Source organism: Puntigrus tetrazona, chromosome 24 (genome assembly GCF_018831695.1).
Source record: "Puntigrus tetrazona isolate hp1 chromosome 24, ASM1883169v1, whole genome shotgun sequence".
Classification (NCBI taxonomy): Eukaryota; Metazoa; Chordata; class Actinopteri; order Cypriniformes; family Cyprinidae; genus Puntigrus; species Puntigrus tetrazona.
The window spans coordinates 823,824-843,640 of record NC_056722.1 but is presented as its reverse complement, the minus strand read 5'-3'; the positions used below and the strand labels follow the sequence as shown (position 1 = coordinate 843,640).

Below are 19,817 nucleotides of genomic sequence, written 5' to 3'. Positions count from 1 at the left end.
AATGAGGGAGATTACCGAGGGCTGAGCGTACACGTGAAGTACAAACCATTAAACGCGTGAACAGCTGCCTTTGTCCAATCTCATTTTGCGATTCTATATTTTTTTTTTTTCGCGGCCGCTGTTATGTAAATGGCACGTGCGAGGAAAAAAGATAGATATAAAATAAACCAATTATTTTCTCTCTAAAGTCGAGGCTCGATTCAAACTTGGAAAAATTCGATCGGTCGTGGCGTACTTTAACCTTACTTTGCTCCAAGTGCTTCCTTTTACTAGAAAAAAAAAAAAAAAAAGGTAAACCCGGAGCATAATGACTAAGCGCTGCTCTATAATGTTCTTTCACCTTTGAGATTGCAGAAGTGCAAGCGGCCACTTTGTGTATTGGACAGCGCTGTTATTACGTGGATTTTTACGAACTAACAACAAGTAAATGGATGGATGCAAGTCCGCGGGTTTAACGCTAATGCTGCATTAATGAGCACTTGTTCCTAAAGCTGTAGAATTACGGGAATTGCATTTAGCTCCTTAATGGCATGTCGGAGTACTGTAATAAGGAAAACAACGTGAGAGGAAAGTCAGGCAGGGGTAATCATTGGTAAAAGGGTGTTGTGAAACAGCTGTGAAGTCTCTCACCCTTCCTTTGGCTTCCTCCGGCGAGGCCACAGGCTTTCCTTTCTGATGGCGGACCGTTGGAGGCGACTGGCCTTCCCAGTCCTGGAGCTCCTCGAGGCTTCTGAGGTACAGCAGGGCTTTCAGACCGGTGCAGTAGTCTTCGATCACCGTGAAGTCTTGGTTTTGTACGGCACTGCAAACCTGTGTGAAAACCACATTTTTTTAAAATAAAGGTGCATGTCTGAGCTGTGGTCAAGTGATTAGTGCACACATGGGTAATGCAAGTTTACATCTAGCTTGCAACATTTCCCAATAACATTCCTGTCCCCTCTCCACTACCGTACTATAAATAAAGAGGCGAAATATCTAAAATAAAAATCACAGCACACCTTCGTATACACGCAACATCATGACAGAATGGCACCATCTTAAAGCTGCTGTAAGCATATATATATATATAATTTCTTTTTTTAATAACACATAAGATATCCCTACCACTGACAAATATCACTAAGACAGTTGTCCTGAGAATTTACGTGTCTATGACTGTAAAGAAACAAACAAACAAAATAAACAAAAATTAATTTACAAATAAAATAAATCATAAAAAATTATTTTACCAACAAAATTAATAAATGGAACCATGAAATACATTTATTCAAAAAATAAAATAAAATAAAATCATACTGGCCATACAATAAAATTGAATTTACATGCAACAATTTTCAAAGAAAGAAAGAAAAAATAAACATATAGCAAGTAATAAATAAATACATATAAAGCGGGTAATAAATAAATCAATAAATAAAAAGCAATACATAATAGAGTAAGCAAAATCAACAAAAAAAATAAACAAAGAACGACAAATAAATGTTATCTTGAAAAATAAAATAATGAAATAATTTTATTTAATTGCATAAAATGAAAAACATTAAACAATTTAAACAATGAAAAATAAATAGATGAATAAATAAAAGTGTGTTTGAGGACGCTGAATTATATATATATATATATATATATATATATATATATATATATATATATATATATATATATATATATATTTACATGTAATATCAAGATTTAATTACCTAAAAGGATAAAAAGATACGTTTAGGTTGTTTTAATTCACATGTTTACTTGTTAGGCTCAATTTTGATTTCTGGTTAAATTATATTATTCAATCCCAACGGTCTTTCAGACACACACAGGTCACACCATTAACCACTACATCTACATCAGCATACACACTAACAAACGCACGCAAATAAATATATGCACATCCAGGGAGCCCGGAGAAACAGCGGTCATTAAAACATGTGCCATCCTTCAAAAGAAGCTACAAAAGACAAACGTCAGCATGCTGAATCAAAGCAGTACCACGACGCACATGCTCTGAAATGCTGAATACAATTGACCTTAAGAGAAATCTAATTCATTCTCTCATTACCGGCAGGGCGCAGACGAGGCCGATAACGCAGAGCTTATGCTCGCTCATCAAGCGCACGTCAGCGCGAGCCCGAGCCCTTTCCATTGAGTCTGTTCCGCTTCTGTAGCTCTGAGACTGTGATATGCAGCGAGCGCTTGAAGCCCGGCTTTGTGCGAGTGTCTACGGCACTTCAGATGGCAGTCACACCGCGTCTTAAGGAAGCAGATAAGACGCGCTTATCTCCTGGCGCTATCGCCGATCTGACATCAGCCCAAGTCGGCCTGAGAACTGCCTTCTTTCACAGGATTAGCATTCAGTCGCTTTGCGAACGCTCACAGCTGGTTTCCGACTCGACACGTAGACCTCTGGATCTCGACTCTCTGTGAGCTCGTATCTGATATCTGGGATTGGGTTTGATAAAAGGTTCTTAGTCAAAACCAGTTCAGATTTTCTGGATTGATTTTCACGCCTTTAACGCCTCTGAACATCTTGCCGTTCTCCATAGATGCAGATGGAAAAAAATAAAAAATACACTACGGACGGAATTCCCAGCAGTGCCACCGAAACTACGGCATGCCCGTCGAAGAAATTAGTTGAGAGTTGCGATGAATGTGACGACAGAGAAAAGCGAAATAATATAGAAACACAATGAGCAGACTTAACTGCATTGTTGTTGCTGATAACAAGCAAAGTCAGATTAGTTGAATATGCAAAAGAATCAGGCACAAAGCAATTTAATGCCCTTTTGTGCCCCGCTATGGCATTTTGATTACTTATAAAAGGTAAAAAATAAATAAATAATATATATAAAGCATTTTAATTATATAAAAAGGTCTTACGATAACTCAAATAAATACAAAAGTAAAGCAGCTTTGCAATTTAAAGTTCATGCACAATAATAAATATTGTAAATACATAGAAAGAGACTTATATAGAGAGACTTAATAGAGAGAAAAATTATAATATAATAATTTACATAAAGGATATTTTAATAACTTCAAGTAAATAAAGAACGGTTTTTTGATCCACTTGTTGACTGCTATATATATTATATATAATTGTATATATAAGATTATAATATAATATATAAATTATATTTCATATATAATATATGTCATATATAATAAAGGATTAATCACATCCAAAATAAAACGCTTTGTTTACATATATATATATATATATATATATATATATATATATATATATATATATATATATATATATATATATATATATATCTATGCAAACACAAACAGGTATATATTAAAGAAAAATTTATATAATATAATATACAAAATATGAATGTATAAATGTGTAAACATTTTAATTAACGTTTCATATATATACTGTTTATGTGTATTTAAATACATAATAAATATACACTGTACAGAATATAAAAAAAAACTTTATTTTGGATTAATCGTTTGACAGCATTTACAAACATATAAAAAGGCATATTCTGTTGCAAAAATACATAAAACATTGCAATTATGTTTTGAAGTATTGCACACTTTGAGAACCAATGGCATTATGTACACTCACTACTTGTGAGACCAGCATTAAGACTAGAGTAGTTAACACTGAGATAAATGGCACTTTAATAATAAAAAAACACAGTAGAAAAGTACAGCACAAAAAACAGCCCTTTTTTGTTTAGTGGGAAAGGAGGAGGCTGCAAAAGAAATCATTAGGAACCCGAATCGTTAAGAGGAATCAGAACCAGAATCATTATATCAGCCTGACTCTCTCCTCCACACACTCACAGAGCACACTTTCTCAGGGGGAAGGGGCTGAGATCATCGGCCGTGCTGCGTCATTTGTATATTTAAAAATGAAATCCCACGCGGCACACCTCACGCTGAGAAAATGGAGGCATTTACCCTGGCTAGCTCATTTCTGAGATATGTTTTCATTAGGATTCTCATTTGCATAAAACTTGTTTCTCTTTCCCCCGTTCACGCCGCAGTCCGTATCTGCACACCGCGAGCGAACGTTTGTTTTTCGAACGACTCCGATTCGGTTTGATGACATTTCACCTTGATTTAACATCAACAAATACACGAGTCCACCGATGCCTGGCGAGTAGTTTAACAATTGATTCGTAATTATTGCAGTTAACAGAGCAGACGGCCGTCGATAGGACGGCGTTTTTGACGAGGGAGGACGGGTGCTCTATTGTTCAACTATGAATAGACGTGTTCTCCGTTTGCAGGTGTATTTAAAGAAAAAAAACGTGGGATTTGAGCTAACAAATGATTGATTATGATGAAAAGAACTGCAAACAACACTAAACGGCATGATCCTGTGTCTGATGGGGCCGTAAAAATCCCAGGCTTGTTGCTCTGTGAACTGGAGTCGCTGCCCATTATTGCTTTTTATTTGATGCAGAACATCAAAGATATCCTGACCCGGAGTATTTAGCGCTAATGTGGCTGAGTCCTGAAATAAATCTGAAGTGAGAATTTCTAAGTAGTTTCCAGGCAATTGAGACGGCAGGTCCTTTTTATCTGCTCTGAAAACTGTGGTGGTGCATTGATTTCGACTCCTTCTGAGATCTCAGACGCTTTTAGATTCGGCGCTCCTGCTCTTTCCATCTCCCCCTATCCTCTTCTTGCTCTCTCTCTCGCTCTTCTTTTTCTATCTGCTCTTTTATTTCCCGCAATAAAATCTTGGCATTTAGCCGTGCGCCATCTCCCAAAGAGATTCGGTTTGGCATCCAAATGTTACAATGACTATGCATGAAGCTCTTGTCCTTTTTGATTCGCACAGATTGACCAACACACCGGGAAAATACGAGCAACTGATATTTTGTCTGGCGCTTCAGGTAAAAGACTGTATCTTTATAGAAGTCACTGGAAATAAATACGTTTCACAAGCCACTGAACCAGGGGACTATATTTAGTCAATACAGTCTAGTTTGGTGTCTAACAAGAGGGTGTAACCTTTAACCTTTTGTCTATGGATATAAGCAGTTATTCTATATATATTGTGTGTGTGTGTGTGTGTGTAGTCACACAGATTTAAACAATTGTGGATTTAAAAGGTACAGTTTACCCCAAAATTAAAACAGTTAATTCTGTCATCATTTGCTCGTGATTATTTAGCGTTATCTATATGGCTTGCTTTCTTCAGCAAAACACAAAAGAAGATTCGAAACAAAACAAACAAACCAAAAATATCTGCCATATGGCAAACAAGATACATTCAGTCAACAAAAAACAATCATTGCTGCTTTTTATTGTTGATGTAAAGTTGGTTATTTTATTTAAAACAAATACATACTGCAAATACTGCAGTTTATTATGATTTAAAAAGAAGGATATGGTACTTATACTTGCCGTAGTTTTTGTTTTTAAGTGCATAAACTGTTTTGCTTTGTAATGTTCGGTTTTTTGAATATTAAACTAGGATAATAAATACACTGTGAAATTGTTTTGTGTTGTTTTGGGCAGATTCCACCAATGCTGCTCAATAAAAGAAAAATGTGTGTTGTTGACAAATCTTTTGTTTTCCACCATTTTTATAGTAACATCAAATAATAATAATAATAATAATAATATATATATATATATATATATATATATATATATATATATATATATATATATATATATATATATATATATATGAATAAATGTTGTTCTGAGGTTTGTGACTTTGGAGCCCGCTTTTATAGACAGGGTTTAGCCTAAACCAGGATTAGGCCATAGTTGAATTAGGACATTTGAGTAATTTTTATAAAACTGCCTTAGAAAAAAACATTACTTGAGATAAAGTAAAGGTACTGCCATATTTTAAAATCAGTCAGTGAAAGTTTCTCAGATTTACATTTTAGTCTAGGACTAGGCTTAGGCCTTTTTTGTGAAATCGGGGGTAGATATTATTAAGATATTTATCAATGTTCTCATAACATTTTGTTTTGGCTATATAAAAATAAGACATATTCGCAACCAAAATGATCCAAAAAAAAAATAAAAATCCTACAATTACCTAAATACATAAACTGCATGTGTCGAGTTAAATACGTTTAAAAATGTACATTGTCATTTTATTTTAGTTATACAAAAATAAGACTTGCCTAAATCACTAATCTACGTTAATATAAAGTAACTGCATCCAAAAGTAACAGTGTAAAAGTGCCGTGTTATTTCTGAGGAGGATTCTAACCGCATTGCTTGTTAAAAGCTTGCTTTGTGCTGTCGACAAATCTTTTGTTTTTCACCCTCTCTACGGAAACATTTAGCAGTTTGAAACGAAATTACAAAATCCTGATGCTTTCTGGGCCACAAGTCATTTTTACTACTTGATGACGGTCTCTTTATTGCAGCTCGCAACTGTTTACATGCACCGGGAAGGACCCAAATTACAGTGTGGATCATTAAGATTGAACCAGCTCTGCCATTAGTGAAATATTGCTCCATTGCCCCCAAAGACCTCCCTATGAAAACGCTGTCCTGATTTCCTACAGCTGCCACTAAATGCAGCTATTTTACTGTCTCATTATGACAGGCGAAAATCTATCATAACAGCCCAATCTTATTAAAGCTGCAGACATTATATTTTACAACAACACCGTGAGTGTGAACGTTTGACATCATTGCTTTAGTAAATGAAAGTCATTTGACTGTGTTACGGTTTTTCTTAATCTAGCAGCATTCCAGGATTTTTACACTTTTCTTTTTTTTTATAGAATAATAACAGGCGCTAAACACAGGTGGGTTACTTGTACGCTAACACACATGAAAGTCAATACAGCACCACGAGGAGCCCCGGATCACCTACAGGGTGATTGCAAAGCGATGTATTCGGTAATGAATCAACTAAAGAGTATCGATCAACAAGCAGATCACATTAGCTGCGGTACAATAAAGTACACGGGCTTGCAGACACCAGGTAACGTTTCAGAGATGTAGGTTATCAGGTCGCCTGGTTTGTGAAATGATGCTGTATGATGCAAATCAAGACAGAAGCAAGCTTGCTTTTTAAAGAAATGTCTTTATATTTCTTCTATTGCTGTTCCAAACTATATGACTTTATTCTGTTGAACACGTACACAAATGATTATTATTATATTTTTAAATACCCCATCGGTTTTATGTTATTTTTAAAAAATTTTATTCGGCCAAAAAAAAAAATAATAATAATAATAATGTTAATGTTATTATTATTATTATTATTTTACAATTTTGGGTCCAGTATCACTAAATATATACATGCATGCTATAAACACAAAAACTTTTAAATGTTGCATTAAATTAAATAATTGTCAGGTCTTTTTTCCCCATTTTGAGAATAATTACAGAAATCCAGCAGAATGTTTTTGGAAACATTTTATTTTGTTTGTTTAAAAATTTAGAAAATTTGGTTTGGTACAGATCAGACAATGAGATATCACTATTTTGTTAATATTTCAGATTTTTACATTTTTAATGGTTTTAATTTCAGTTAGTTAAACTCAAGTTAAACTAAAAAGAGAAATGCAGCCTTGACAATGGGATTAATTTTTTTTTTATATATATATGTTTTATTTCAGTTACAAGATTTTTTTGCTTTTATAATGGCTCCAATTTAGTTAAACTAAAATTAACTAAAAATAATAATTAACATTTATAACGGTTTAATTTCTGTTTCAGTTCTAAGTACCTACAATAACCCTGTTATTACATAAATACGTGTTAAATCTTAGTGAAGTACAGTTTGCAAATAAATGAATGATTCATCCCACCTGCAAATCATTTTTAAATCGCTGAATGAACCATCCCGATGAACCGACGCTAATCTCAATCTTCCCGAAACTAAAAATCGGAGTCACAGTCACCACGACATCCACGACCCGTGCAGAACGCACGAGAACCGCAGCGCTCAACTCTGAGTTATGATTTTAATAAAGAATCTACTGTTCTCCAGGATCCCGTGCATCATTTGAATGGAATTATTTGTCTTCCCTGCACACATTCGCTTGACTTTTAGAGAAATTTAGAGCCTAAAGACTGCAGGTATCGCCCAAGCTCCGCGCGATTATCTTTACAGTTTCGCCATTCTCTTAGTTAATGGGATAAATCAGGCACATCCTATATCCTGTCTTCAATAAGCGAGAAAAGTCAAAACTCCACAGGTTCAACACTATTCGATCCGGAGAAATCAATACAGGATATGAATGGACTTCATTATATTATTTGTTCTTGGGAGAATACTTTTGATGCGGCGCTGAATCGATGCGTCTGCTTAGAAACAATAGCGCGAGTGCCTACAGCGTTTGTGTTCACAACCCAGACGCTCCGTGGCTTTTGAGGAGCCTGATTCTCCCATTCACTTCTTCCGTGTCCCTTCAGTCCTGACTACAAGTCTCGCTGATTGCAACAGTTCGAATTACAGCGCATTCACTTTCTGCGTATCCAAAAGGTGCTTCGTTCTCCATTGACCCGGGCCCGACCTGAATCCGACAGGCGCGCGAAACCAAGCCAGGCCCGGGCCGAGGAGGATAAAAAAAAACGCGGTGAAGCATCGGGAGAGGAAGCAGCAATCAGACGGGCGCCGATGGAGCTCGCGGACGATGTCTCTCAGCAGTCAGACTCTTTGATGTGTTTGAAAGGACGCGCGCGTTCTCCGCAAACTCATCCTCCAGATCCAAACCCCCCGATTCGCGGCACTAATCCTCCGCTAAACCCAAAATATTAACACAAAAACACATTTCCTTTCATCGCTCGCAGGAACATCTCTAAAGCGGGAAAAGCATCGCAAACAGTGATTATATTGTGTAAGATGAAATACAAATTACGGCTTTTTAAAGGCGGCCGATCTGCAATTGAAAGCATTATGATTCTATCAAGAGCCCGAGTTATTCTGTAATTAAATTTTCATATTAACTCAAAGGACAAATGTCTGAATGCAAAAAAGCTCTTCAGATCCCAAGTGTTCCCGGCGAACAGGTAGGAGAGGGAAAGACATTACCGAAACATTAAATCAACCCTTAAAAATAGTAAATGCATTTATTCAAAGATAGAGAATCAATTTGCATACAGATTCACTATTTGATTACTCCCCAGACACAAGCAAGCCATGATGTGGAGAGTTTCAAAACACTTTTCAATCTGCAATCTAAATATTATGCTTAACTATACTGTATCTCATTTAGGACAAAGTTTTCTAATTAAAACTTTGTATACAGCTGAGACGAACGCAGGACTGACAATACCAATTAAAAGTAATTGCGTATCAATGCACAAACACAATGCACACCGTGACAAATTGTGTCATAAACTACAAACGTATTATGACTCGAGTTGCATTGATTATTAATTATGGTGACGTCACGCGACAAGCGACCTCTTCCAGGCTCTGATGATGAGTTTATGAGGAGCTTTGCTTCTAATGAGCCGTGTTTTGTAAAGTAATATAATGTTGTTTAATGTGAAAGAAAGCTATTATGAAGCAATGTACTGTTTGAGAGAGTGAGGGACATCTTGCATATAAAAGTAAACAATTTATTGCTTTAATACACTTCTTTAAATATTTTATCACATTTTTTTCCATGTATAGCCTTCTACAGATGTCCTATTATATACAGAATCATTACTGGGTCATATTTCACTTAATTTTTGTAAAAGCAAGGCTTTCATGAAAAAGTCCACAGGGTCTTTTTATATCAATATTATATCAATATCTTCAGCCCTCAATCCAGCATTTTGTTTACTTTCGGCTTAAAGGAATAGTTTGTTGAAAAAAGCAGTTTCTGTCATCATTTATTCATCCTCGTGTAGTTCCAAATTTGTATGAATTTCTGCGTTCTGCCAAAAGCAAAGAAAGACATTGTGAAGAAAGTCTGTAACCAGGCTGTTTTGGTCAGCACTGACTTCCATAGTATTTTTTTTTCCTACTATGGAAGTCAATGGTGACCCAAAACTATGCAGGGGCGAATAAATGGTGACAGAACTTTCATTTTTGGGTGAACTACTCCTTTAATTGAAATGAAGTGCTAATGTTAAACATCCTGAGACTCAACCACGTACCTGTAACACCGTGGCACCGGCATGAAGAAATTGCAATCCAGATTCTGCAGAATCGATGCCCCCAGTGGCCAGAATGGGAAAACCGGGAAGAGCTTTGGCTATAGCTGATACTGCTCGCAATGCGATTGGCCGAATGGCATTTCCTGCACAGATGCAAGCAAAAAAAATCATAGAAATTTTATGTTATCCATTGCAACCACAACTGTAATATATATATATATATATATATATATATATATATATATATATATATATATATATATATATATATATAATATTAGTTGAATTAAGAATAAATAATAATAAAACTAAATAAAATTAAATAAAAATGTGAAGATCTCAGATCATGGGTGAATGGTCTACAGCAGGCATAAATTATGTTCGTTAAATGGCATCTCACCCTCTAAAATTTCAGGCTTGGATTCTCTAGGGAACGCTGTGCCTCCTTACATTACACCCTTTATTTATTTACCTGAGCCGCAATGTCTTGAATAAAATTAAAACCTCTGATCTGATCCCGCTGACAGACGGGGCCGTTTATCACATTAGATTTAACTTCATTTCACTGGCAGCCTTTTTTCCCCTCATTGATCAGTGGGAGACATTGTCTCTCCTCATTTGGCGCTGGTGTCACTAAAGACAAAGAGCGCGGGCCAGCGCTCTCTCCCACACGCTAAATGACCCTTATTAATGACACGGAGGACTCGCGTTAAAGGAACACGTCTCAGTCCATCTTCTCTGAAGATGCGTGTAAAGTTAATGCTGTTTCCACGTATGTTACAGAACACAAATAAAAACACTAGAAGCACATTTTTCCTATATAAGAGAAAATAAGGGTTTATGTATTATTCATGGTTGTGAGGTTGGTTTCCACAAAAAAAAAAGAAGAAATAACTCACTGGAAAGAAAAATACACAAGTGGGATCTTTCTAACATCTTAACTGTTTCTTAAAGAGTAATGCAATGACTTTTGCTAAAGTTTTAGATTTTTACTGTGAGTAAAAGACCTAAATGTTTAAAACTGTGATCAGATTTGCTTAGATACCAATATTTGCAATTAAAAATCAAGGGATTTTAATACAATCCTAAAAATGTCTCATTAAATTCTCACTAGGCATCTACTTAATTGCACACAGTTAAATTTTAGGATTTGAGAACACAGAACATTTCACACCCGGTCATTTTATTTCTCTATACTCTTTACTAAATAGCAAAAATGGTCAATTATTAAATTCAGAGTTTTCATGGATGTTGAAAGGATCTTCACTGAACCAACGATGCCGATAAAGAACCCTTAGTTTTAAAAATGTTCTTCACACTACGAAAATACGGTCCTTTGTAAGAATTAGAAGAAAAGGAATTCGTAGATTAACAAATGCATTAAAAATGGTGTTCGATGTAAGTTCGTGATAGCAAAAACTAAATATTGCGAAGTGTTTCTAGATTTTAAGAGAAACATCTCAGGTAGATGTCTTCTAAAATGAATTTCGTCCACACTTCTGCAACGCTGTTCTGTCCATAAGCCAATAAAAAACATTTGAAAAGCCATGTAATATACTGACACACATTCCAGTCTACTTAGTCAGGGGACACTTAGCAGGTCTGCCAGCTGACACTCAAATCTAATCCAGGGGATTTAAATGGAAGGAGGAACCACATTCGGCGGCCACGCAGGAAGCTTCTCAGGAGGAGATACTGACACCTCTAATTGCATTAGAAATGGATGAGCTACTCTCAACGACTGCAGCCTCTCCACAGGTAGAACCCTGTCACCCCGGCACTGTTTACAAACACGGCAAAAAATAATTTGCTTTTATGAGACTCAGATGGAAAAAAGAAATGAAAAGGAGAAGAGGAGAGGGGGGGGGGCTGACAGATATCTACAAACTCCATCAAGACCCTCGTTTTCTTAAAGAGTTAATTCACCCCCCCAAAAATTCTGTTGGTAATTCCTCACCTAATGCCGTTCCGAACCCGTAAGGCCTTCGTTCATCTTTGGAACACAAACTAAGATATTTTAGATGAAATTTAGGAGCTATCTGACCCTCCATAGACAGCAACACAACTGAAATGTTCCCAGAAACGTTGCGTTAGCAAAAACATCGGTAAAACAGTCCATGTGACATCATTTTTCGCACAGAGAAAAACAAAAAAATCATTTTACTCAACCATTCTTCTCCCACGAGTTACGTCTTCTGCTATTTTGGAAATTATTTAACAACGTATTTGACGTAATCTGTGTTGTTTACACCTGTCAAATGTTGTATACACTGACGTCAAATGGACCGATGTTTGTTACTAATGCTACGTTTGCCGGTTTTGGTCTCCAATTTCATCAAAAATATCTTTATTTGTTTTCCGAAACTGAACGCAGGTCTTGCGGTTTTGGAACGACATGAGGCTGAGCAATTAATAACGGAATTTTTCGATTTTGGAGTGAACTAACCATTTTAGAGGTAGTGTGTTGTCTTGCAGAAACCGCTGTCAGGTCACTGAGGGTCTGCGTTCGGCGGATGGAGAGGGGGAGGAGAAAGCTTCTCATCTCTGGTCAGTCCGAGGTGCTTACTAAAACGCTGCACGTCACACCTGCTATTCCGATGAATAATTCCGAGCACAGACGGATGTACGGAGAAATCAGACAGGACACCGAGGCCTGGAATTTGGCATCATCAAACAAGAAGAAGAAGAAAGGCAATAGGATAAAAAAAAATCACGTACAAGGAGAGGCAATTAGGGAAATACACACAGACCTGACCTATGGTATGATAATGAACATCCTGTCTAACTCCCTCAAGCGTACACACACTCGCGCAGACACAGAATGCTGGGAATGGTAATTGAAGCTGAGGAAATATACAAGAGCTGTTCATTTGTATAAGAAGAACATAAGTTATTGACGCAGATGGGCTGCACAAGGTTTCGCCGATCTGTATTTCACGGACGAAACCGAAACGCGAATCAGATGTGAGAGGAATTAGAAGTCACGGAGAAAGAGACGAAAATGTAGATGAAAAGCAGGAGCTTGAGGGCATGGTGGAGACGTCAAACATGCACACCCATCATTAGCATACTGTGTTAATGACTAATGGGTAATGCTCACACAGAACACCAGAGAGAACGGCCGAGCTTCACTGGGTTCGCTGTAAATAGTCCTCTTCCGTATCTATATATTCAGATTGCCATAATTAATTGAATTTGCTCAGGCTAGTGATGCTTTGCTGTTGGCAGAGCTCATGCTTTTACACTCTTAATTTGGCATTTTCTGGTAAAAACATCTATATGGAAAGCCTAAAAACTTAAATGCAGATATGTTTTCCTGAGAAGCAAGTTACCATGCTGTGTTGATTATAAGTAACCCTAAAATTACATTTATTTGAGAAAATTGCATAGACACTTGCAAGCTGACAAAACTGTACTGTACTTGAGAAGATTATATTTTTTTTATGTTAGATAATTGATTGCAGAATAATACATTTTTAGCATAACCCTTGCATATAATTTTGTCACAAAATGTAAATTAATCAATGTTTTGCTTCAAGTAAAATTGAGATTGTTTTGAGAACGTTTAGACAAAAATACTGGCTGTAAAAACAAAACGTGTTTCCAAAGAATTAATAAAAAAAACTGGCCTGCTTTTCTGCATATACTGTATATATTTCTCAGAACAAAATACTTTCTGTGAATACAATTTGAAAAAATTCAACCTTTGCAACTGACCTTGACATTGAAAATATTTTATAAGCATATAAAAATAAATAAATAGATTTTCTCAGGTTTTTTTGTATGTTAAGTGTTTTTTTTTTGCTATCTATCTATCTATCTATCTATCTATATATATATATATATATATATATACACACACACACACATCACACATATAAATATAATATGTATGTTCATTTACATTCGTTCATTCGTATTCTCAAAACAATCTCAATTTTACTTGAAGCACAACATTATAAGTTTTTTTTGGAGGCCCCATTAAAGCCACTATGATCTACCACAAATATAGCAACATCTTTACTAAGAATAGCAACACCCTGGCATCTGTTCACACACCCTACCATCACACATGTGAATTTTACAAAGACAAGTACAAAATATTCTTCATAAAATATATCATCTAATTCAAAATGATTGTTCTGGTTTGTTTTTAAGTAGCCACACAAAACCCACACCTGATCAACCCAACAGACCACCCGCTGTCTTACCTGACAGCCACATTATTAAAATAAGCAATTCCTATGAATGCCTGATTTCTTGTTACAATTATAGCATCAGAAGACGGTGAACGTGTGTCCTCGTTTAAATGTGATGTAATAAAAGACTTAAGATAAGTCTGACATTTGGGAAAATGTCATCAGTTCACCTTTTCTCTTTGATGAAATGATGGCATTACATTTACACAATTATCCGATTAAACAAGTAACGTGCCAAAACCTGCTGAAAAAAAAGCGGGGGCCACAAAACCAACACCGCCTCAAAAACATTTGCTGACGTGCTAAAAAACCGACACCAAACTGCAAAAAAAAAAGTTCACGGTGACGCTACGCAGATAAAAAAAAAAAAAAAAAAAAAAAGCCAAAATTTGTTTAGAAACTTGGAACGAGAAAGAACGAGCACGACACAAGGGCTTTTGTATGGGAACAGTGGAAGCTGTTTCTGGTATCACTGCTTCTATCTAGTGGTCAGGGATTGATGCATAATTCAGAGATCTGGTCAGCAAGCTGGGCGTCTGTGGTCAGCCGAGGCCGAAGCGCGTTTTGTAGTGTGTGTCAACCTCAGCAGAAATGACCACTGACGAAGCCCAGCGCCTCCTACAGCTGAGAAACTCGCTCAAATGATGATTAATGAATGAGCAAAGAACCAAAAAGAAATAAATAAATAAATTCAAGTGCAAAAGTGCAATTCAAGCACACCTTTGCTTCTTGGAGCACTAGCTGTTCTAGGCGGTGGCGGAAGCATTTCAAAGCTTTTTGGAGATTTGGAGAAATGTAGAATTGCATCACCTGCTCGACAATAGATCCTCTGCAGCGAATGGGTGCCGTCGGAATGAGAGTCCAAACAGCTGATAAAAACATCACAGTGATCCACACCACTCCAGTGCATCAACAATTGCTCCAGTGTGTTTTGCTGTTTTGGAATTTCATTCTGACGGCACCCATTCACTGCAGAGGATCCAGTAACGCCACATTTCTCTAAATCTGTACCTGATGAAGAAACAAATTCATGGGTGACCTGAGAGTGAGTGCGTTCTTATCAAATTTTCTTTTTATTTTTTGGTGAACTGCTCCTTTAACAGATTCAGTTATTAATGTATATAACGCCTGAAACAACAAACACAAAAAGGGTTACTTAAAATAAGAACAATACCCTTATTATTAGCTGGATATTAGCAACATAATGTTGCAGAAATCTGAAAAGTTACGGTACAAGTTAATACACAGTTACCTCTAATCAAAAGCAGGTATTTGTAATTATAAAAATCAGCCCACAATTTAAGGCACGGGGGTGGATGATGTGCTGTAATTAACGCTTAAACTACTCATTATTACTTTTAGACTTGCAGAGCCATGTACTGTAACCTGTTCTAAATTTCTTATTTAATACTAATCCAATTATGATGCAAATGAGGACAAAGCATGCACTGAAATCACTCACAGCGCTGCCTAAATAAATCAACACTTATAAAGATATATTTATAGATTACAGGAAAAAAAGTCTTTCGTTTGATTACATTTGGCTGTGACAAAGAAATATCGCAGAATCTTGAAATATGAAATTGTTGAAGTTTACAATATCGTATATATTTAAAGATTTAAATTACAATTTGAAACACAAATTTGCCATGATGTCAGACTTTTAGACCCGTATAGACATATATTTAATACATGCTACTGTTTGAGGATTTATTCTAATGCTGTCAAACGATTAATCACATACAAAATGAAAGTTTTTTTTGCATAATATATATGTGTGTATATTTATTATGTATATAAAAATGCACATATATACAGTATATATTTAGAAAACATTTACATGTATTTAAATGTCTATATTTAAATTCATATAATTTATATTTAAAATATAAACATTTTTCTGAAATATATACATGCACATGTATTTAATATACACAGTACACATGCACATTATGCAAACAAAACTTTTATGTTGCATGCGATTAATAATGATTAACAATGATTTCTGAAGGATCATGTGACACTAAATACTGGCGTAATGATGCTGAAAATTCAGCTTTTATACCGCAGGAATAAATTTAATTTTAAAATATAATCAAATACAAAACAGGTATTTAAAATCGTTTTTTTTTTTTTGTATGTTTAATAAAATAAATGAGACCTCGGTGAGCACTAAGAACTAAAATCTTACCAGTGGTAGAGTATTAATATTTAATACTGATACATAAACCTATATGCTAACCTCGCGCATGCATCAGTCTTAGCTAAGCTAGTCTAAGCTGATACCCGTCTCAAACTCGTATTTCTACATTCCTCTCTGACTCGATGGACACAGAAGTGATTGACAATCTAATTCAGCGAGTGCATTACAGATGGCTCTTCTGCCATGTGTTCTTATCATTAGCAGTTAGCCTATGGTTATGTTCACAGTCCACCGCCGCTCTCCGCCCATAAGATTTAAAGGGCCTGCCCTTTAGAGAATATTTAACATAAAATTGAAATCTTGACAGCGGCGATTTTAATTAACCGGACCTACTGTACCGTGCTCCGTCCGACACGGCAGGCCGCAAATTAAACAGCCGAGAGCTCCCAGCATCCTCTGCGTATCACCTCCGCACCGATCTAGCCAGATGCAAATACGAGAAAACCAAAAGGAAAACACAAGCAAACAAACTCGACATATTTCCCAAGAGCGAAGACGCTTTTATGACCCGAGCGCGAAGCACGGGTTCAGAACCGGGACTGTTTTTCTTCTTTATGCTGAGCTGCATCTGTGCCCGAACTCTCCGAGGATTGTTTAAGTAGTAAAGGAAAACTGTGTGTACTCGGAGTGTGTGAGCTTTTGCATTTGACGGTAATGTGTCTGAACGTACAGCGGGTGACCGGAGGAGCTCAAACGTACCCGTTCTCCCGCTGTCATTACAGAAAGATCACGCTTCTGTTACTTTCAGCACGACGATCACCACAACAAGCACACGGAGCGAGGCATTATGGGTATGCTGGGAAAAGATGAGGTGAGATTGGAGCTCCGGGGGTTAGAAAGTGCTGCACAGGTGTGTTTCTATGAGGGTTGGAGGAATGGATTCTTAGTGATAAATAAAACGCTAAAGGAATGGTTCATACATAAATCTGCTATTCACTCTTTCAAATCCATATGATTTTCTTTCTTGTAACATATATATTTTTTTTGATGAATACACTCTTTTCACTGCAGCAAATGCATTAAAGTTTGAACAATTGCAACTTTTTATCACTTTTTTTTGTTAATCGCGAGTTTATATTTCGCAATTTTGCCTTTTTCCCTCTGAATTCCGAGTTTGCATGCAATGAGCGTATGTAGAACAGTTCATTTTTGCAACCCGAAAGTTTACATCCAGCAAACCTGCTAGAATTTAAACTCATAAACGCGAGCTAGCCCGGGGGAAAACAAATCTGCCGTTTTCTTATCGCAACTGCAAGATAAAATTACGCTTTTGTTATTTTTTATTTAGCTTGCAGAAACAAGCTTCCAGAAAAATATACTTTCATAAATTAATACTATCAATTGATACCCTAAAGGATTTATAAAAGCAGCCCATGATTTGTACGATGATCCTTTTGAAGTCATATTAATTTTGGATGACAAACATGCTAAATAGTTATATTCACTAATAATAAGAGTCATTTTGAATCATTCAGTCACTGAGCTCGAAGTCATTCGGGTGACTGACATCTGACCGATGTTTGCACAGATACCATTTAAACCGAATCTAGCCCGGATCATTACCGACGCACTATTTTCCAATTTGATAGTGTAAATTGCTTTGACATAATCCGTATTGTTCAATAAAAATAAACTTGAATCGAATCGAATCAAACTGAACTCTCATAAACAGCTCTTCGGCGAAAAACGAAAAAAAAGTCTGCTTATTGTCATTTTGAAGCTTGACATGCAGCTTTAGTCATTACATTGTAAATAGTTGCTGCCAGGATATCCTGTAAAAAAAAAAAAAAAAATATATATATATATATATATATATATATATATATATATATATATATATATATATATATTTACACAGAAGACAAAGTCACACAGGTGGAGTAAACAATCATAGAGCATTCATTTTTGTGTGAACTATCCCTTTAAAGAAGACGAAAAGTAGTAGAAGGGCACAGTGAGGGTCTCTCACGGGAACAACATTCGTTCTCTCTCTGAAAACGGGAGGCAGACAGGCAAACACATCCACGGCCACATCCTGATTCCACCCACTCCATGACACTGTGCTAATGCACTCTCAGGAAGGTCAATACTTACATACACACACACACAGACAGACACACACGCGTCTCAGCGCTCCGCTCAGCTATTGAAAGGAACCTCCCAGAGCACTTTTAATTGTTAGTCGCTACAAGCCACATACAGACACGCTGGAGTCAATCTAAAATCCATTAAATGAAAAGTCTGAGTGGCAAAAAGTGAAGTTATTTTTTAGAACTTTAGTTAGGTAAGTCAACAGGACCAAAGGACGAGGCCTTCAATTTCAAGCTAACATAACATCTTTTTAGGAATGAATTAATTTCTTTTTTGCTGTGTTGGGATGTAAAAAACGACAATAATCTATTCTGTGCTGTACTACAATGTAATGTTAGGGCTTTCAAATTGGTTTTCCAATTAAAAATGTTCTGACATGCTGACACGATAAGCTATAATAAGAAAAATAGACATAATTTCCATATTATGTATAAAGTGAGGTGCAGCAATACGTAAGCACACAAACAAAAACAAAATAAAACAAATAAAAAAAGCTTAAAAGACATGGTTCCGTATGTTAGATTAAATAATAAAATAATAAGATAAAATAAAGTCAAACAAAGGAATGCTGATAAAAATACATGTTTCTTAAAACAAAACGAAGCAAAACAAAACAAAAGCAAGCTTAAAAAACCCTAAACACTCGCGCATTCTAACATACAATAAAACAAAAATAAAGAAATAATAATAAAAAATTATATAAAATAATATAAAAATATAAAAAATAATAATAAAATAATAAAGAATAAACAAAATTAATAAATTAAATATTTTTTAAGCAACATCACTGTTTTAAAACAAAACAAAATCAAACTAAACCAAATGTCAAGCATGTTCACATATGGTTTAGAAATAAAAATAAAATAAATAAAAAAACTAAACTAAATGAAAATAAAATAAAATCATAAATCAAAGGAACAGTGTATACACTTTGGTTAAAAAATGAAATGAAATAAAATAATAAGTAATAAGTAAAAAATAAGTAATAAGTGACTGTATTTAATCTCAATGCGAAGGTAATCATGAACAATAGATCTAAACTGGTACTATAATAAACTATAACTAATCATAGACCACATTGAATCCAAGTACCAACACACTGCTTTAACCAAAATATTCCTGTTAAATATAAATGAATATTCCATGCTAACACTGAGCTGTATTACACTCCACTGAACTGTACAATAATACACTAACAAGGCCTATGTTTTGTCTGAGAAGCAGAGAAACAGAATTTTGGATAAATATTTTATGCTGGCTTTTTCTAAGTTTGGCTG

The 19,817-nt window shown here is 35.6% G+C and overlaps 1 protein-coding gene across 2 annotated transcripts in view; it reads right to left on the bottom strand.

Moving 5' to 3' along the window:
• The window catches only part of dpyda.1 (dihydropyrimidine dehydrogenase a, tandem duplicate 1), a 160,107-nt gene that overhangs the window by 17,248 nt on the left and 123,042 nt on the right, over positions 1-19,817 (bottom strand). The window contains exons 19-20 of one of the 2 annotated variants that reach the window (XM_043226859.1): positions 10,048-10,190; positions 631-810 (exon numbers count right to left, since the gene is read on the bottom strand). In XM_043226859.1, the coding sequence (XP_043082794.1) occupies positions 631-810; positions 10,048-10,190 (323 nt within the window). Of the gene's footprint in view, positions 1-630; positions 811-10,047; positions 10,191-12,503; positions 12,701-19,817 lie in introns of those variants that run through there. The other variant, XM_043226860.1, reaches the window with a different exon arrangement.